Source organism: Cynoglossus semilaevis, chromosome 4, assembly GCF_000523025.1.
Source record: "Cynoglossus semilaevis isolate Cse_v1.0 chromosome 4, Cse_v1.0, whole genome shotgun sequence".
Lineage (NCBI taxonomy): Eukaryota > Metazoa > Chordata > Actinopteri > Pleuronectiformes > Cynoglossidae > Cynoglossus > Cynoglossus semilaevis.
Genome location: NC_024310.1, coordinates 3,948,513 through 3,968,411, shown reverse-complemented (window position 1 = coordinate 3,968,411; position 19,899 = coordinate 3,948,513). Strand labels below are relative to the sequence as shown.

General features: G+C 38.6%; 1 protein-coding gene across 1 annotated transcript in view; it reads left to right on the top strand.

The window, feature by feature from the left end:
* pipox (pipecolic acid oxidase) overlaps nucleotides 1-19,373 on the top strand; it is a 20,614-nt gene extending 1,241 nt beyond the window's left edge. Inside the window, exons 3-8 of the mRNA XM_008308662.3 lie at nucleotides 2,073-2,286; nucleotides 3,872-4,054; nucleotides 7,623-7,775; nucleotides 9,780-9,929; nucleotides 12,142-12,217; nucleotides 18,896-19,373. Of these exons, the coding sequence (XP_008306884.1) occupies nucleotides 2,073-2,286; nucleotides 3,872-4,054; nucleotides 7,623-7,775; nucleotides 9,780-9,929; nucleotides 12,142-12,217; nucleotides 18,896-19,026 (907 nt within the window). The 3' untranslated portion in view covers nucleotides 19,027-19,373. The remainder of the gene's footprint in view (nucleotides 1-2,072; nucleotides 2,287-3,871; nucleotides 4,055-7,622; nucleotides 7,776-9,779; nucleotides 9,930-12,141; nucleotides 12,218-18,895) is intronic.
* The last annotated feature ends 526 nt before the right edge of the window (nucleotides 19,374-19,899 follow it).

Here is a 19,899-nt window from a genome sequence, read left to right as displayed (position 1 = left end):
AACATAACAAAAGCTTCAACAGAACACAGAGATTTGTCACGTTCAAGGTGCGATGCAAGCACAAGAGCTGCGACTCAATCCACAGTAAGCAGAAATGTATGACTTTCTCATTACCTCCAGCGTCACTGAATTTGACAGATTCCATGCCTTTGAATGTGAGACGGCGGCTTTGTTCATCCCTTGGTGTGCATTCAAATAGCAGCCAGCAGTTTGTACACATACAAGCCAGATGGTTGAATTCAGTTTTATGCAACCACCAGTCTGCACTGCAAGTTCCCCAACTTGATTTTAAGGTTTGCCGAATAAATGACTAATACTAATTTATTATTTGTGTCTCGGGGTAACAACCCATGACAGAACGCCACACTCACATGATGCTCTCTAGAAACACAGTGTACCTCTCTGACCCTGCGCACTCATCTACAGCTTATGACTGATGGGTCCTCATCTTAAAAGCCACCTGTGCCCTTGGGCTGGTGAAAAAAAATTCTCTGCATTATAATGAGAAAAGTCAAGGCTGGTGTGAGCAATGCTCCAGCTGCTGCCTCCGGGCAGATGTAGTCACCGAATAAGCCCCAGAGTGATGCTAAATTCTCGGCGCAAGACATTTTTATGACTTCTCTCTGTATGTCGACATGTGTGCACACACACAGAGTGAATTAGTGCTACTGGTCACCTTCTTAAATAGGTCAGACTAAACGAGGCATCGTATTTACAATCATATCCACACCTGGGGCCTGTCTCATTAAACCAAGAGGGCAAATGAAGCAATTTTACTGTCATTATTTTATTACCGTTTTCCATGCATTTGCCTCAATATAAAAATCAATATGCGAGTTAAAGGTGTATGAGTATTTTTTAATTGTTTTAATATAATGTAAAAGTACGTCTTTCAGTCTGACTAATTTAACTGACTCATAAATTTACTTGCAGTACATCATAAGTAGCGTTAGGGTTTGGGCCAATATTATATTAATGCTAAAAATCCATGTCATTTTTAATTTGATCTAAAATAAAATACATGTGAAATTGCAATAGCAGGACATCTTCAAACCCAGGGTTAGGGTCATAAAATCCGCTGATAGATTTCTTTAGACATGGCTTGGCCCGTCTGCAACCCACAGCTACTAACAAAGGTTGCAGAAGCCCTCAGGAAACACTGCTGGCCAAGTTTTAGCCACCCATCTATCGTGCAGATTACTGAGTAAGAGCCCATGTTTTACAACCTTTCACTCTGTAGTAATCAGCAGCATGGCGACGAACTGGGAATTGAATGCACAGCCACGCAAGATAAGATTATCTTAAAGGTTAATTCCCGTTCATTACAAGCAGGGACTTAAGCGCTGACATTCAAGGGTCAGTGTAGGTTAAAGAATGAAGATCCAGAGGACGATTTTATAAAATGGATGATTAAGTAGGCAATAAAAGCAGAAAAAAATGTCAATAAGGAATTATTTTGGTGAATCAATTGCAAATTGAATAGATTTTCACTAAACTGATACAATAAAGACAGGGCAATATGGTGAAACAGTTTGAGAATCATGATGTTCAAAACATTAAACAGCAGTGATAGTCAGGCCTGCACTCCTGCAATAATAATAATTTGGTTCTGTTTGGGTCAATGGCCTCAGGCAGAAGGTGTTGTTTCTTTATCAAGCAGCACAACCAAAACAGCAAAACACTTCTAAAGTGACTTGACTGGAATAATTACTTTTGGGTGATGGTTGAGTGGTGACATATTAAGTTAGTGGAACAACCGGTCTCAACAAAGGCCAACATTTTAATCCAAAACAACAGCTGAATGTGATCTTGTCTTTGCTGTAAAGTAACAATCATCCCCATTATTCATTACTAAAGGCCAACCTTTTATTGCTCACATGAATATGCCTGCAATCTAGAAAACTAAAAACTGTAACTGTAAGATGGAAGAAATCTTTCTCCATATTTGCCAACAAAAACCACATAAGTTTATTATTTGTGTATATGAGCCAAGCCGGAAATACTAACCTCTACAAGAAATACATTTGGATATAATGCATGCATGAATCTATCTTCCCTGATGTCTTACGTAGACAAACAGGATTGCTGGTGCTGGGACCAGAAGACAGCCATTCATACCAGATGTTCAAGAGCACACTGCAGAAAAATAAGATTCCTAGTGTGGCTCTGACTCCTGACAACTTCAACCAGCACATCCCCCACTTCAACTTGACTGAAGGAGATGAAGCTGTGGTGGATATAAAGGCTGGAGTTCTCTTCGCTGATCGTGCACTCAGGACTGCGCAGGTGGAGCTAAACTTTTCTCCTATATTCTATAGTATATATGCAGTTGGTCAAGGGGAGAAATTCGTTTTTTACAGTTTTGTTTTTTACTGTAGAAAGATATGCTACTTAAAATAACGTTTATCAATATGTTGTGTAAGAAATGTAGGATTAATAATGGCTGATTAAAGCAGACGTTAGGCTGGGGCTTAGTGTTTGCAGCAGAGTCACTCTTTGTCGACGATTCTGCAGCAGAACGTGAGCTGTGACTGTGAACTGCAGGTTAAGGACCTGAAATCTGAGAACTCTGGAAATCATGAAGAATTCGAAGGAGAAAATCTAATTTCAAGCACTAGAAAGACAACAAGGCAGACAAACATCAAACACATCGTCTGTTTGTTTTTTTCGTGGGTGTCGTTTTAATCCAATAACAACCCAAAGCGTCAGTATCTTCAACAATAAATTCACATTATCGTGGTCTGTCAGCACTGAGACAAAGGGCTGAAGGAGAGCAGGCGCCGTCCATGATACCAGGTCAAAGACAAACACTGCAGATTGACAGATTGTACAGAGGCTCTGTAAAATGTAGTGCTGTCGTCAGTTAGGAATTCATAAAAACAGGTGCTTTTTTATACTTATTTATAAATGTGTTTATTAATATAAAAAATAAATACATATTTATAATTAAAATATATATTTTTCCTTTTTTTAATCTCCAAATTCAGAAATGGGTAAAACATTTTGTGTTTATTTGTAGTGGTAAACAATTTTTAAAAAGGTATCATATCAATTAGAGGCATTATAATTAATTATTTATTACATTTTTCTCAGTAGCCAATTCCAGTCCAGCTGTGTAACTCTGGTGCAGTAAATCCTACAATGCACCAGTAAATCTATCTGCATCCGCAATAACAAGCTGATAAAAAACATGATGTACCACATACAAATTTCTTTTTGTAATCTTAGATGCATTTATAAGAGCAGTGTTGTGTATGGAATTATCTGTCCAAATGCAGCACACGTCTGTTCTGTGTATATTCCTGATAATATATCGGTGTGTAAGAATAATCTCTTTTTTTTTTGCAGTCATCAGCCTGTCAACCTGCTGAGGACATCATAATGAAATTTGCTTCCATTCCAGCAAATGGAAGCGTTTCAGACGTGATTGTCTTGATATAGTTGGTTATCCCAAAGAAAAGTCAAAGTGTAATTAAGTTTGAACTTATATACAGTATGTTTTATGATTTATATTTCCATGACACATTTTAAAATATCTAATTTATTATATAATGTATTTTGAATGACTTGCTTTTGAACAGCCTGTTTCATCAGTATTTACATGAGATAAAAGCTGAAATGATTTCATCACATCTATTCATTGATGCAAGGACAGTGTTTATTATTTGTATATAAATGATTTATATCCTTGCTACATGGTCTGTATAAAAAAAAAGTAACTAGTAAAATGTTATAATAATGCAGTAAAATAAAGATCACCATAGGAGTTGGAGGTCACATATGCCAAAATAAGGGCCGTGGGCCAAATGGGGCCCGCTACATAATTTTATGTATTATTGATGTATTGCCACTGATTCCTATTTCTTTACAGAGGCAGTTTGAGAAGTTAGGCGGAATCATCAGAGACAAAGAGAAAGTCATAGACATCAAGCCTGGTCCCGTTGTGACAGTGTCGACTACAGCTGGTGTTTACCAGGCTAAGAGTGTGGTCATCACCGCTGGACCCTGGGCTAACAAACTGCTGGCCCACACTGGCCTTCAGCTTCCACTACAGGTACAAAGAAACGATCCATTCAAAGAACTGTCTAACCATGACTTTTCAAATTACAGTCTGCTGGGTCTGTGTGCAGACCTCCACAGCTGCTAATGTGATCACGACACAGGTGAAACTGAGGCCATCTCAGGAAGTCAGCAATATAATATGAGTGATATGATCCAGTTCTGATTCCATACAGTCCAGGTTTGATGGGTCACGTTCTAAACTATAAATATTTTTCAACCTATGCCGATGTGAACACAACTGCCTTCTGAAATGACAAAGCTGTGAACGTTAGCTTTACTGTGTTTCTGCATCACCATCAACATGACATATGTTTGAGGCCATGCAGTGTTGACACAGAAGTTTAATGATGCGTTAATTCAGCACATGTATTTTATAATAACATTAATAATATTTTGCAAGGCCATATTTTTGAAAAATAACCGTCTCAATTTAAGATCTGCTGTGTTTTTGTTGTTGCTGAAAAATGTCCAAATGAACACATACAAATTAAATTGTTGGAAATAAGGCCAACACCTACACAGGGACAGGATGAACACAGTACCTAGACATCCCATTGTCAAGGTACAATGTAAATACAGACCATAATTTTATCATAAAATAACCGAGCTCTCATGTTTCAGGAATGAAGAGTTCTCACATGATTAGAAAAATGAGCTTAAGAATAAAACATATTAAAATATATATATGTATATATATATATATCAGCAGTCATCTCACTGGATTGGAGTGGGACTGACACTCCTGTCCACAAAAAGACCAATACGAGTCTAAAACTAACCTTTGCTGTACATGCCAAATAAAAAATAATTAAATTGACCATGTACATCTCATTAACTGTGTTAAATTACGCAACATAGAAATAAAAATAAAAAGATGAGAACATGAGATCCTCATTATGCTCAAAGTTTGTCAGAAACTGCTGTTTTGAGGATGCTAAGAATATTTGGATTCTACTTTAGGGATGTTAAAAAAATAAAAACAAACAAACACTCATTTGTATTCTTTTTACACCGTATACCGTTATTGGAAAGAAATACCAGGATGAATGATTTAAAACACTAATATGGTTGATATTATTTTCAGTAATATAAGAATAAGCCCATATTATATTATTTATGCCTGTAAGTGCAGTAAAGCCCCAACATTTGGATTCAGACACAGTCAGCAGCGCACTTTTTTTTTTCCCATCTTGCAGTTTGCCACACATTCCGAAAGAGAAAGTAATGGGTAAACAAGCAGACAGCTGTTAGAGTAGAGAGCTGGAGTAGATATTGGAATTGCATTATTCAGGCTTGCAGCAGGCTGGGGGGGCTGTGGTACGCCATGCCTGAGTGAACTGGTAGAAAAGCATAGACTCAGACTTTATTGGCTGGCCAGAGAATTCTGTCTGAATTTTTATGGTCCCTGGAAACAAGTGCATGGTCGGATAGTTCATTACGCTGAAAGCTAGTGAACAACGCCTTCTTATTATTGCTACCTTCAGATGTATCACCGTGAATACGTTACATTAAATCCTAATTCGCACCTTACTGCCGCTGCGCTGATTTTGTAATTGCACTTTTATTTGAATGAGGGAAAAAAAAGAAAAGGCTGAGAAGGTAGGCGTCTGGGTGTTGTTATTTTTTTGTGTTGCTCTCTTCACCCAACATGAAGTTGCAGTGTTGAAGTCACACTGCCAATTCCGTGCCCGTGTGTTTTCATTACGGTTCAAGGCTTCTCGCGGGGAGTAAGTGTTGTATTGATTAGTGTAAGAATGAATATTTAAGTAATTGAACTGCATTCATCTTCTCCACAAAAGCCCACATTCAGCAACCAAGGTTGCCAGGTCTTCTTTTTAAAGCAACTCTAAGCTTTTTTTTTTTCCTCTCTATCCTCCTCTATTGTATGAATAGTTCATGGATGTTCCTCCGTGTTTGCTTCCCCTCTATTTCCTCCACAAACGTGACATTTTTATAACAACACAGTAATTTGTCAACTAATCAACTCTTCATTGACTAACACACAATTTGACGACCCACAGAGTAGTTCACCTTTCTGATTTAGACTGGTTTGATTTAGACTGGTTTGTTTTCAGGTGTTGTCATCACTCTCTATGGTGCTGCCCAACAGACCTAGGGCTTCTTTTTTGTTTTTCAGTTTGGTCTGAATTGTTTCTGCAATTCTTTCGTCTACCTGGTGGCTCCATCTCCAGCATCTTTTGTTCTTTACATCCACTATCTTGGCTTAGCATGTGTCAAAACAGTCAACCTTATCTCTCTTACCCCCACCTCCCACCCCCACTCCACTCACCCATGACTAATCCTCTGAGATGCTTCTTTCTAATCCTGTGCAACCAGATAGCTCTTATTCAGCTCTGCCACCAAATCTCAAGGACAGTTCCACTGTCTTCAAAACATACATCATAGCAGTTCTCACTACCCGGCTGTAAACCGCACAGTACATTATACACCAGGCATAAATAAAAAAACATGTTTCATAGTCTAAGTAACACAAATGTGCAGAAAGGGTTCATTGCATTTAACTTTTTCTAATAATTTTATTTTTATTAATTCTATTGTTGGATTTATTTATAATAATATTTAATGCGATGACGGTGTCAGTTTGAAGAGTTTTTGTTAACTACAGAAATATTTTCTTTTCTTTTCCCCTTAATATAAATACTCTTATCATTATCTTATCTTATCTTATCTTATCTTACTGTTCATTGCATATTCTTTGAAACCAGTCCTAAAGAACTATCAGTGGCGATACTTGGTATTGCATGTACATAAATATAAATACTCTTATCATTATCATCAGGACAACACTAGAAATCTGTCATAAAATTTAGTCATCCACAAGTTAGGTACAAGGTCAGTCGGCCTAAACAGTCTCAGCTCCCCTGAGAACTCTTCAACAGGATGAAGCAGTTGAAGATACGAAGGGTGTTATATGTCTGTCTGAACTGGACTGGACTGTGCTGTGGAAATGAATTTCCTCTTAGGGACAGTAAATCCACGTCTAATTTCATCTCAACTGGCAGAAAAATAATCCCTTGGTCACAGCAATAAGGTGATTTCATTTTCCTTGGTAAAGTTCAAAGGTGAGGATCATGGCGTTGTCCAAACACATTTTTTGGATCTGTCAACAAAATAAACCGGCAGTGCCCTGAGGGAAGGCTTCGGAATTTGGTACAGATGTTCACTGCATTGAAGTATAATATGACCTGATTTTGTGGACTGAGAGACTCAGAGACCACACAAACACAAACACTGAGGGTTGTGTTGGTTGTGTGTGATGGCAAATCGATGATTTAATTTCCTTATTCTCAAATCACATCTGACAAACAGTGTTGAAAGGACAAAAGTACAAAAGAAAAGTTTCTTAACAAAGTGTAAAATGGACCTAGAAAGTGTGACAGAATGCCAGTGTTAATGAGTAACTATGAAGCCAGACATTAACAGTTTACTCATCACTCCTCAGTGAGATAAATTATTTAAAGATATATGGTCAAGTTCCAAACAACAATCAGGTGATTTGCTGGTTTGTAATTGCTTAACACGTTTTTTTTCTGTGTTAGGTGACCAAGATTAATGTCTGCTACTGGAAAGAGAAGGTTCCCGGGTCGTACAGTGTGAACAAACGGTTTCCCAGTTTCCTTCAACTTGACAGTAAAGAGACAATGGACCACATCTACGGCCTCCCATCCCAGGAGTATCCAGGTCTAATGAAGGTGCGTCACCCCAACTGACATAACCTGAGACGAACAGCTCAAGTCCAAAGGTGATGTTGTGAGGAGGGTGGAGTTGATGTTGGTGTAGCCTTGTATATAAAGAGGAGGGTTTTACTAATGCCTGTTTTAGCTGGAGGACAAATCTGTCGGTGGAAGGTTTTTAAGACATATTCTGACGTGTATGTCTGCTCTTGAGACCACTTGAAGTTAATGGTGTGGTCTGTGGGAAAAGCTGGCGACCAGGCAGTCACAGTAATCAATATTGGATGTGGTGTTTTTGTCTGACTGGTGAAACAAACTGGCATATTTAAGATTTTATTTTAGAAAAACTCCTTGAGTTTCTATTTTATTCTCAAAACCATTTTACAACCAGCCAAAATGTTAAAGTTTAATTCACATATTACCACATTTTTATTTAATTTATTAACTGGATTTGTACATGCATAATGTATATATTATATAATAATATATATTCTATCATACATAAAATATATGTATATACAATACAGAAAAAATATGTTTTGAGTGTTATATTGAATTATATTGTATATAATAAATATTATATTTTAAATATATTTTATATTTATATATTTGGAAGGAACAAAAAGCTTGGTATGTGTGTGTTGTTTGTTGAGTTTGTGTCACCAGATCACGGCCAAGTGACCTACATTGTTTACAGTGTTCAGTCAGTGTTAACAAGCTCCCGTTTTGGCAGAGAATCTCTTTCCATCTACAGTCGTCTCAACTGAGCTGCTAACTCCCCGTTAAACTGGGACTAAGAACAAACACTTTGTCAACTTCAGCTTTACATTCAAATTGGCTAGAAAAGTTTTCTGGATTGTCAAACACTGGAGTCAAAGTCTAAGCACTTGGATGTTTTGTCCAACTGAAAAATGGTGGTCTCTTATAGATAACTTGGATTTATGATTTTGTTCTGTGGATCCCGGTCAGAAAAGACACTGTTTTTGGCTGCAAATTTTGTTCGCACAATCTGGATTATTACACTCTAGTGTTAGCACTTATACAAATGACTGAATATCTCATGACAAATGGCAAATCTGGGGCAGCATTTCTTCCAATTTCTGCAAGTTAAACACAGATCTAAAGTACAATAGTCAAACTGTCAAATGAAACATGTCCAACGCGAATATCAGAGGAGTTGGAGTAGGAGCAGTGTTGGGTTTGATGGCACATCTCTATTTTGGGCACTGTGGCAGGCCAGCGGGAGCTCACAGACTAATAGCAGACCACATGCGTAGAAAAGAGGGAGGCACAGATGGCGATGCCACGTCTTATTATTCACACTGAACCAACGTCACCACAGCTACTGTACGCCCAGCGAGAAGACCATTTAACATCATTTGGAGGAAAATGAAGCAGAGAGGAATATTGTAATTAGTCACAATGTGTGTGTGTGTTTGTGTGTGTGCGCATGTGTGCGTGTCATCCCATGTTCATGTTCTCTGGTCTTTTCTTCAGGTCGACTCCTAAAAAAATGTATCCAGAATTTTGTGTGTTTACTTTAGTGTTTTTTTTTTGTTGGCTTCAGCAAAATAAAAGTGTAGTATTTTAGGAAAAAGAAAAGACCAGAGAAGATTTATGGATGTAGTGAAGGAAGACATGTAGGTTGTTGGTGCTAAGGTGAGCAAAGTAAGGCAAAGAAAAGGGTCTGGTGATCTGCTGTGATGATTCATGAAGCAGTGAGAGTTGTCAGGCCACAGGTCGAGTTGAAAATTCAAATTACAAAAACAGGTTTTTGTTTCTACAAAACTCTTAAAAGAAAAATTCCAACTTTACCTTAAAAATAGAAGAAGAAGAAAATGAGATGCCGTCTCTGAAGTCTCAATGACTGTTAACAATACAGGTTGGAAATATAATGCTATTACAAAGCATATTTTGATAGAAACACTCAATAAATCCTTTGTTTTAAACCAGGATATCATCACATAAAAAAAGCCAAATCATATATTATAACATATATTTGTTGATGTCATCTTGTTTCAGATATGCCTCCACACAGGCAGCCCCACAGACCCTGACCAGCGGGACAAGCAGACAGACAGGTCTGATATTGACATCCTGCGACGCTACATCACCCGCTGCATCCCTGGCCTGCACCCTGAACCTGCAGTGGTGGAGAGCTGCATGTACACAGTACGTGCTCAAACTCAGTGTCATCATGTTTGCATCATCTGCATTTACATATCAGTTGTGTCAAACTAGTTATAATTCATAAAGAAGTGTGGGGAAAATTAAAGGAGAATAAAAACAATTTGAAAGTCAGTTGTTCCACAAAAAAGAAAAAAAAAGATTTTTTTGCTGCACAATGGTTATGAAGCAGCAGTGACAAACTCACACGTTGCAAGATTATGTGCTTGTTTTTAGTGGAGCCTCCTCTTCCTATTGGTTAAAAATTCTAGATTTTTGCTTTAGATCTGACAAACAATTTGTAATTTATCTATTTTACCCTCAGATGTTCTGGAAACAGTACATTTATTGGTATAGGTTTATCATCGCCCAGTAAATGCGCTGCTGCCTGTATATAATTCACAGGTTGATGTGTTTCCTGTGCTCAGACGCTCGTGTGTCAGGGTTGCAATCACACAGCAGAAAGTGTAGTATTTTAGGAAAAAGAAAAGACCAGAGAAGATTTATGGATGTAGTGAAGGAAGACATGTAGGTTGTTGGTGCTAAGGTGAGCAAAGTAAGGCAAAGAAAAGGGTCTGGTGATCTGCTGTGATGATTCATGAAGCAGTGAGAGTTGTCAGGCCACAGGTCGAGTTGAAAATTCAAATTACAAAAACAGGTTTTTGTTTCTACAAAACTCTTAAAAGAAAAATTCCAACTTTACCTTAAAAATAGAAGAAGAAGAAAATGAGATGCCGTCTCTGAAGTCTCAATGACTGTTAACAATACAGGTTGGAAATATAATGCTATTACAAAGCATATTTTGATAGAAACACTCAATAAATCCTTTGTTTTAAACCAGGATATCATCACATAAAAAAAAGCCAAATCATATATTATAACATATATTTGTTGATGTCATCTTGTTTCAGATATGCCTCCACACAGGCAGCCCCACAGACCCTGACCAGCGGGACAAGCAGACAGACAGGTCTGATATTGACATCCTGCGACGCTACATCACCCGCTGCATCCCTGGCCTGCACCCTGAACCTGCAGTGGTGGAGAGCTGCATGTACACAGTACGTGCTCAAACTCAGTGTCATCATGTTTGCATCATCTGCATTTACATATCAGTTGTGTCAAACTAGTTATAATTCATAAAGAAGTGTGGGGAAAATTAAAGGAGAATAAAAACAATTTGAAAGTCAGTTGTTCCACAAAAAAGAAAAAAAAAGATTTTTTTGCTGCACAATGGTTATGAAGCAGCAGTGACAAACTCACACGTTGCAAGATTATGTGCTTGTTTTTAGTGGAGCCTCCTCTTCCTATTGGTTAAAAATTCTAGATTTTTGCTTTAGATCTGACAAACAATTTGTAATTTATCTATTTTACCCTCAGATGTTCTGGAAACAGTACATTTATTGGTATAGGTTTATCATCGCCCAGTAAATGCGCTGCTGCCTGTATATAATTCACAGGTTGATGTGTTTCCTGTGCTCAGACGCTCGTGTGTCAGGGTTGCAATCACACAGCAGAGCTGAAGACAGTCTAATATCTGTGACCTTGTCCAAAGCCAGTGAAAAATCCTGAGAGTCACAGATCGGTCTCACTTCACAGCCAGGGTGTTGTTGTAGAAGCAGTGATTCTTATGATGGGGAGGAGAGTTAAGATAAAAGGCATGAAGTAGGACCCTACGTCTGCCTTTGTCCTGGTTCAACACTTTACATTCAGCTGCACGTGACGCACGTGGACAGACACCGCTGCACAGACGGCATGGAGACAAATGTGTTTCTGAGAACAGCATTATGTCCTTGTACCGTCAACTGTCTGTTCACGTCAACGTCTTGATGTGACAGCACAAAGACACAGGGTAGAAATGCCACGTTGTTTTACTCTCCTTTCCTACAACAGACACTTATATAGACACGTATATTTGTGCTTTATTTAATGCCGTGCCTGACTAGTCTCCTTCCTCCTCCTCCTTAATTAAACCTAAACATCTGCGGGCTATGAAATACACTGTAGTGTTAACATATGTAGATGAACATTTGAACCCGTTCATCCAGCCCACCAGGTTATCTGCTTCATCAGCTTTTCATACAGTAACTGAGCTGTATGTTAAACGATGTTCCACCATATTCTTCTAAGGTTCCTAGTACTGTGTGATACCTGTTAAAGGTGGAACCGTTTCTCTGGAAGTCATTGTGAGTCATGGTTTGTTTTTCTGTTTTTATAGGTAACTCCTGACAGTCACTTTGTGCTGGACTGTCACCCTGAACACAGGAACATAGTGATTGGAGCGGGCTTTTCAGGTGAACACAAAACACAACAGAACATGAACGTAATCTAAAGGTTATCGTGGTTTTAAGTTTTAGTTTTAACCTTGTCTGAAAATGAGACTTTCAGACTCGATGTAACTTCTGACACATTTTTAACTAAATTTACATTTTTATTACTAGTACAAAAGTATTTCAAAATTGTTAAAAATTCAGCTAAACCATCATAGTTACCAACATGGTCACCCTCTGGGGTTATACAGATAAATATTTAAAAAAAAAGGTGGGGCCAAGTTTATCAAATATTTGTTCAACAAACTATGAAGCGGCACTTGACTTCTTGTGGGAAATTGCGGTATATCAACAAAAGATAGAGATGGTTGGTGTGCTGAATTATTTATAAGGAGCCATGTGTGAAGTCTAACTTTGGCTTCGCTGATGAACAAATGGGAGTTTTCACAGGTTGAAGGTGTTAAAACAGGACAGCTTTTAGCAGAAGAGTTTAATGCTGCGGTGTTTACAGAGTAGACAAATCCTTGGGTATTTGACCAGGGGAAAAGTTGGTTTCTGAACAAGTTATTCCTAAAATACAGGTACTTGAAGTTTCTTGTTACATGTGTCAGTTTTTACTCATTTGTTAATAGGATAGGTGTCAATTTGATCATTAAATAGATCAGTTATTGCATTTTAACAGCATTTTTTATTATATTTTCTGTCTTTGATGAAAAATCATTGACTTGTCAGTGTAAAGACTGTTCTTCATTTTTGAGTGAAACAGGATTAACTCGACCCACCAAAGACCATATACTGAGGTTAAATTTTAATTATTTTTGTGTACAAGTGGTTATAAACAGCAGAAAAATTAGTAAAAAAAAAAAAGTTAAAGTTTTCCTGTACTGCTAACACTATTAAACCCAGAGTGACATATTTTGCTATATTATTTCAACAAAAAAAAAGTTGTCCTATTACATTAAAATAAAAACATGATCAGGTTATTGTACTTGTCAGCAGTGGGTAATTTGAAACTCTTTGGGGAGAAAAACCTGATTGAGCCTCAAGCTTTCATTAGCACAGATATGCTCGGCAGCGAAGAGGGAAATGGCTGCGGCCGCACAGCCCAGGCTGCTTTGGAGGAAATTAATCTGTGTAGAACTAATTGTCAAAGGGATTATGCTGAGAGGGAACCGTATATTGATGCGCCACCGATCATGCTCAAGGCAATTAATTATACAAAAACAGGATCACTGGTCCTGTTCTGAGCCAAGCTGAGCTCAAATCTTGACACACACTGACGTTTCTTAGTCACCAGGAAAAGGTCAAGTATGGCCACAATGTGGACCTCCATCAGAACCAACACTGAGAAGTTAACCAATGGATATTCAATCCATCTATCCAAACATGCATCCATCCATTCATCATTTCAAACCTATTCCCAGACATTTTTGAGGGAAAAATCACATATTCCCACCCATAGTTTAGGAGTCTGTAAACTCTCAATTTAACCGTCATTTTATAGTATTTTAAGAGAAGCAGATTCACACCGAGAGAACATCAAATATGTGAGGTTGTTAGTCTTGCCGTGCCACATTCTAAAAAAGCAGTGTTTAAAATAATCCGCACGCGGAGCTTTATTTAAGATATTCACCAGTCTATCTGAGGAAATACTTAATCAGACTCATCGTTATTCATGTCGACTCTTGCTCCGAGGTTTCTGAGAATGTCTGCACAAGAAGTCAGACTAAGGCACTGATCAAGTGTGGTGTCATGGAAACACAACAAAACAATGGACTAATTCAACACAAGCCACATTTTAAAAATAACAATCTCAAAATGAATCTCACGGGTGAAAAAAATAAAAAATAAACCAACACAATCCTGTGCTGTTCAAACGGCGGTGTGGTCAAGTAGGCCACTTTTTCGGTGTATGAAAGGCGACAGCTGCGAGCTCCTTGTTCACCTGACATGTTCTCATGATGAGGGTCTGTCGACACGACCGCAGCAGCAGCCACTTGAATAAGGATGAATTGTCCCTCTCCACTCAGGAGGAGCAGGGAGCAGACAAGCCCAGTGTGTCTGAGCGCTGCGTGTGAAGAGCCAGGGACGTGTGCATGTGTGAAATCCAGAAATAATAAGCGTGACGGTTGAAGGTACATGTCTGAACAGGCTGGTGACAGCTGAGTGTCAGAGCATCCTGATCAGAGTCTCAGAGGTGTAAATATTAGACAGGATAAAAAAAAAAGATCATCTTGATGATTTCTGCTTTTAGTAAATGGAATTGTGTTGGAATGGCCAATTTAGCTTACATTTGGAGCCTGCAAAAACTTCATTTGTCTATGGATTTCTCTCTTGTACAATCAAGAACATTTCCTCACTTAAAAAAGCTTGTATTTAACAACTTCCTTATTTTCACTTTCTTAACCAAACAAGGTGGCTCCCAAGTACCACCTTAACTTAAGTTGTTTAGAAAACTCACGTGCCTGGCTGAAGTCTAAATATTTATTTTAGCTGTGCCAGTTTTAAAGCAGCTGCAGACACAACTGTGAAGCAGCTCATGATTCACAGCTGGCCCGATGGCAGCGGGGAGAGTCTGGAGAAACCCCTCGAGTCCTCTACCGGGATTGCCTGGAATGAGGCTGTGCCACGGACACGAGCGAATGCCTCAGACTGGGAGGTGGTAAAATATATGGTACACTTCTCGAGGGGCGAAAAACTCATGAATTTGAGGGTCCATTTGAAAGGCCCACAGAAGAAAGCCTGTCTGCTTTACTCCTAACAAGGTTGTGCAGGGACAGAGGCGAGCACAAATCCACTGGACGAGGAGCTAAATCAAATCCAGGCAACTCCAAGAAGCATTGGATGATTATATTTACATCTGCTGGGACTCAAATACAGTGACTTAGTGCCCACACCTGGACAGGAAGTTTTTGGGTTTTTTTAAAGCCCTAAAAACACAAAAGGTACAGCATGTTTCTCTAAAGTTACTTTTTAGTAACTTTGTTAGAAAGTACCTCACAATTTTAATCAGGTTGATTTATTAGTATTTTTGTGCACCTCACAGCAAAGGGTCCAGATGACATTATACTGATGTCTAGTTGGGGGCGGAATTGGAGGGTTTGCGGCCTGAAAAAGGCCCGAGTGCCAGGGGTTTGATACACCATGGCCTTCCAGTCCTAAGCCATCAGGGACATGGTGTGTGGTATAACAGACTCGAGCTACTTAAAGTCTTAAAGTTTTGTCCGATCTCTTATGAGAAGCCGGACTTTTCCCATTAGGAGAAAGATCTTCAGCGATTATTAAAAAAAACACACAGAGGAAAACTTCAGCCATCAGTCCGACCGTAGCCGTCATGTTTTCTACGCCACGCATCACACAATAACAGCCCTGTCATGTTCACGAGCTCCGCAGCCGTCAAACTGCTACATTTGTCACATTGCGTTAGTTGCCATCTTGCGAGAAGGAATCATTGCTATTCCGCTGCTATCACGGAGCGACAGAACATCCACAGGGTCCCGTCGGACTCACCAAAGCTTTCACATATTCAGGGAACATAGATCCTTAACTTTTAATTAGTTCTGGTCTATTGTGAAAGGTGGAAGAACACCTTTCCTCTCTTACAATTACCTTCAGTGTGTCCTGGCACTTTTCCATCTCTTCATGCTGTCATGTCCTTTACCTAATTATATCTGAAATTAATAACCAGCTCACAGTTCTCCACTTGCAGGATAACAGAAAGAGAAAGAACCCGGAATTTTAATTTGAATTGCATTCTTGTAATAATGTTATTTCCAAGTGCCGGTGAGTCGTGGACACTGTGTGACTGTGAATTCATTGACACCAGTGTAATAAGTGTGACACTCTGCTAATTAAGGTCATTGTCTTCCAAGAGGGGTCACTGCACGGCTACAACATGCACTTGGCAAATTATTTATGTCACGTCAAAGGTTATTGCTGGGTCACACACGGGAATGAACACTTTATCATCTGTGGATCGTTGTAATTAATGAAAAACATGACACTGTGCCACCAGGACGTCTCATCAGGAGTACTAATATATATTGAAAGCGGGGTTGACCGATAATATTGACCGGCCGATATTATTGGACGATATTAGCCCAGTGTGTCTGAGCGCTGCGTGTGAAGAGCCAGGGACGTGTGCATGTGTGAAATCCAGAAATAATCAGTGCGACGGCTGAAGGTACATGTCTGAACAGGCTGGTGACGGCTGAGTGTCAGAGCATCCTGATCAGAGTCTCAGAGGTGTAAATACTGGAGAGGATGAAAAAAAAAGATCATCTTGATGATTTCTGCTTTTAGTAGATGGGATTGTGTTGGAATGGTCCATTTATTTTACATTACATTATTGGACGATATTAGCATCAGTAAGAGTTAATGATTAAGATGATCGGTTTTCTATTTCTATATTTCTGTTTTCACAATGATTAAGATGATAGGTTTTACCTCCAATGTTTTCTATTTCTATATTTCTGTTTTCATATATTTCTGTAGTCATTGATTCACCCAGAACTTTTTCTTTTTGAGAATAAATTGTTTTGGTTGAATCATCCTCAGTCTTGTGCAGGATAGAGTATTTTGTTTTATTTTCTTCTCATCAAAATCCAATTGAAATTTACAAAACAGACTTCCTGAAGAAAACATCAAAGTAATTTATAACAACAGCCTTTTTAAAAATATAAGTTAGATAAGTAGGTATTTCCATATTTCTGAACTTATGATACTATACGATTTACAAATTAAAAAAAAAACAAAAAGAAATCACAACATGACAAGCACTTCTTTAACATTTTGCTACTGAACGTTGAACAGATAGATTAAAATCTTTTAGTTTTACTGGAACAACAAAGTTCTGGAGCCATCTGGTCAGGATGTTTCCTGCTGTTGAGGTCACTCTGCCTCACACAGAGCACCCACAGCAACTTGAAGGTGTCCAAAACTCTTCCTTTCTGTCTGTTTGTAAAAAAAAAAATCTCCTGATGTCGACCAATGACAATCTTTTTTTCTTTAACTGTCAAAACTAATTTGCTAATTTAAATGTTCGATTCGTCTTCAGTCTCAATCCCCACTGTGATGAAGGGTCTGTTTCAAAGGTTTCTGTAAAAGTCTCTTTATCTAGATCACGCCGACAAAGACCTTTTTCCCCTCACAGCCTTTTCTGACTGGAGACACGTTGAACTGTATAATTACACCGCGGAGCTTTTTCTCTCTGACGTTGTTTAGTAGAAATTGAACATCTGCCAGATCCTTGTCCATTGTATTTTATGATCCAATTCAATAAGAAAGGAGGACGAATTAATCACACTGGTGCTAATGATGTGAACCAGCACCTCTGCACTTTAGCCCCTCCCTCCCCCCGTCCCCCAACCAACTATTACTACATAGATGAATATAATTCTGTTTTACGACAGGGATAAAATATATTATAAACTGACTTTTGTCATTATTGATGGTTGTATGTCAGTAAAAAAAAAAAATTAAAAAAATCAAGGATTGACTCAAATACATTTAAATAACTTTTACTTAAGGGAAACATGGGCATTTAGCCCAGCAATGCATTTTATTTGATGTACAGTATATAGTAATACAATACAGAAAAATTACAGAACTGTACGATATATGAAACTGTGGAACTAAAAATCCATTTCATATGTTTTTCTTATATATGTTGTACAAGCAAAAATAAATAACTTACAAAAGAAAATTAAAATGAGATAAAATAAAAACAAAAATCCCTGGATATTATCTAAAAGCTAAAAAAAAAACTAAAAAAAAAAAAAATTAAAACTGTTGAAGTAAAGTACATTTTCTATCCTGGTGGTGAGTCTTTAAAAAGATTCAAATGTCACAACCACCTGTGAAGTTCCCACTTTAGATGTTCCCACTCCAGACAGAGGGACATGAAGGGGTTCATATTCAACCAAAAAGTACCATCTACCATCAGTAGAACTAAGGATGAAGTCCCGTCACCCTCGTCCTCTCTGTTAAACGGGTGACTCACTTTCATGCTAATTAATAGCCAGGGCTTCTTAGCAGCGGCGGTGAAGTAGTTCAGAGTAACATGCAGTACAAGTTGAGGTGGCCTATTCAAAAAGCAGGAAAAATGATTTTGATTCACGTTGTGTACTCGCCATCAAAGGCCAAGTCGAGAGCTTTAGAGTAAGCACTGGTGGGTTGCTATGGCTACGAAGTCATCCTGTGGCTTCCACTATTTTTTTATTTATTTTTTTCATTATTCTTCGTGGCGAGATGAAAATTCACATGGCCAAACTGTCAGAGCCCGGCTTTTATGGCTTCAAAGCTCGACGGAATCCTGGGGAGACGGGAGACCTTTGTCAGATGGCAGTGGGCTGCATTCCCTCAGCCCCGGTGACATTCACCATTTTCCTCTCAGACCTGAGCAGGAGGGAATGTCAGGCTGCTGCCTTTTTGATGATAGATGCCCTCTCATCTCAGGCCTCCACTGTGGGAGGAGAAGACAAATCATCCCTATGCAGATTGTGGTCGCTGCTCACTAAAGTGAATTGATGCTGTGTGACAGTCAACACGACAGCTTTGCTCTTCTCCTCTGTATGTGCATTCAAGTGAACTGTCAATCCATCACCTCACTCAAAGGTGCGGGGCGTGGACTTGGTTGGGTCAACGCAGGTCGATTGATCTGATGTCACTTAACGACCTGTTGTCGTTACTTCTTCTTCTCAGGTCATGGCTTCAAGTTTGGACCAATCATCGGCAAGCTCCTGAGTGAACTGAGCCTGGGACAGGTGCCCTCCTTTGACCTTTCACCTTTCCGCATAAGACGATTTCAGGGACAGACCAAATCGGCTCTGTAGATCAGAGGTGACGAACCAACGCGGCTTCAAATGCATCTTCGTCAAATCCAGAATCCAAAGATCCAGAAGATTAAAAACAAAGCCTGACATGAACCCACAGCAGGTTTTAGTTTTCAGCCTGGTTTGAGTCTTTTTATCTAATTTAATCTGAGCTTTTCTACTTCCACTGGATTTTCACTGAAAACACCAGATCTGTTATATTATGTTTCCGTAGTTTGTGAAACTGACAGAGACAAACGTAGGGATCAACTTGTGAAGATGTTTTTACTTTTTAGCCAGTTTATAATTTCAAAATGAAAAATAGGACTGTTAAAATGAATACTTTAATAAATGTTAATTTGATGTGATTAACGCTGTACCTTTAAGGACCATGCGTCTTTTAAATGTTTAAATTTCTAAATTATGTTTGTTCTGATTTTGAATCATCAGTTACATAATCCTTTCAATAAAATTATGAAAAAAAATCCTTTTTTAAGGGGACAAGTGATTTTTTTTTTGCAATTAATTAAAGTGATTAATCCAGATTTAATATATGAATATTTCCTACAGCTGTGGGCTGACGTCTTCTTCTGCTCCTGTCAGCACTTCCTTCCCAAACATCTCTGTCAACGTCTGACTCCTGATTGGATGGAGTACTGCGAGGTACCTGAGCAGTATCTACCAGATTTACCAACAAGCCCTGAGATTTAGGGACTGGAGTCACTGATCAGACAGTTTACTGTATATCAGCTCTGGCTGTGGTATTAAAGAGCTGCAGGAAAGATTTGACCAAACTGAATTTCACTGACAGCAGCTTTAACAGCTTGATACGGAGATGGCTGGAAGGCAGCGAGGAGGATTTGTCACTTGTGTTTTAATGCTGTACAATATGTT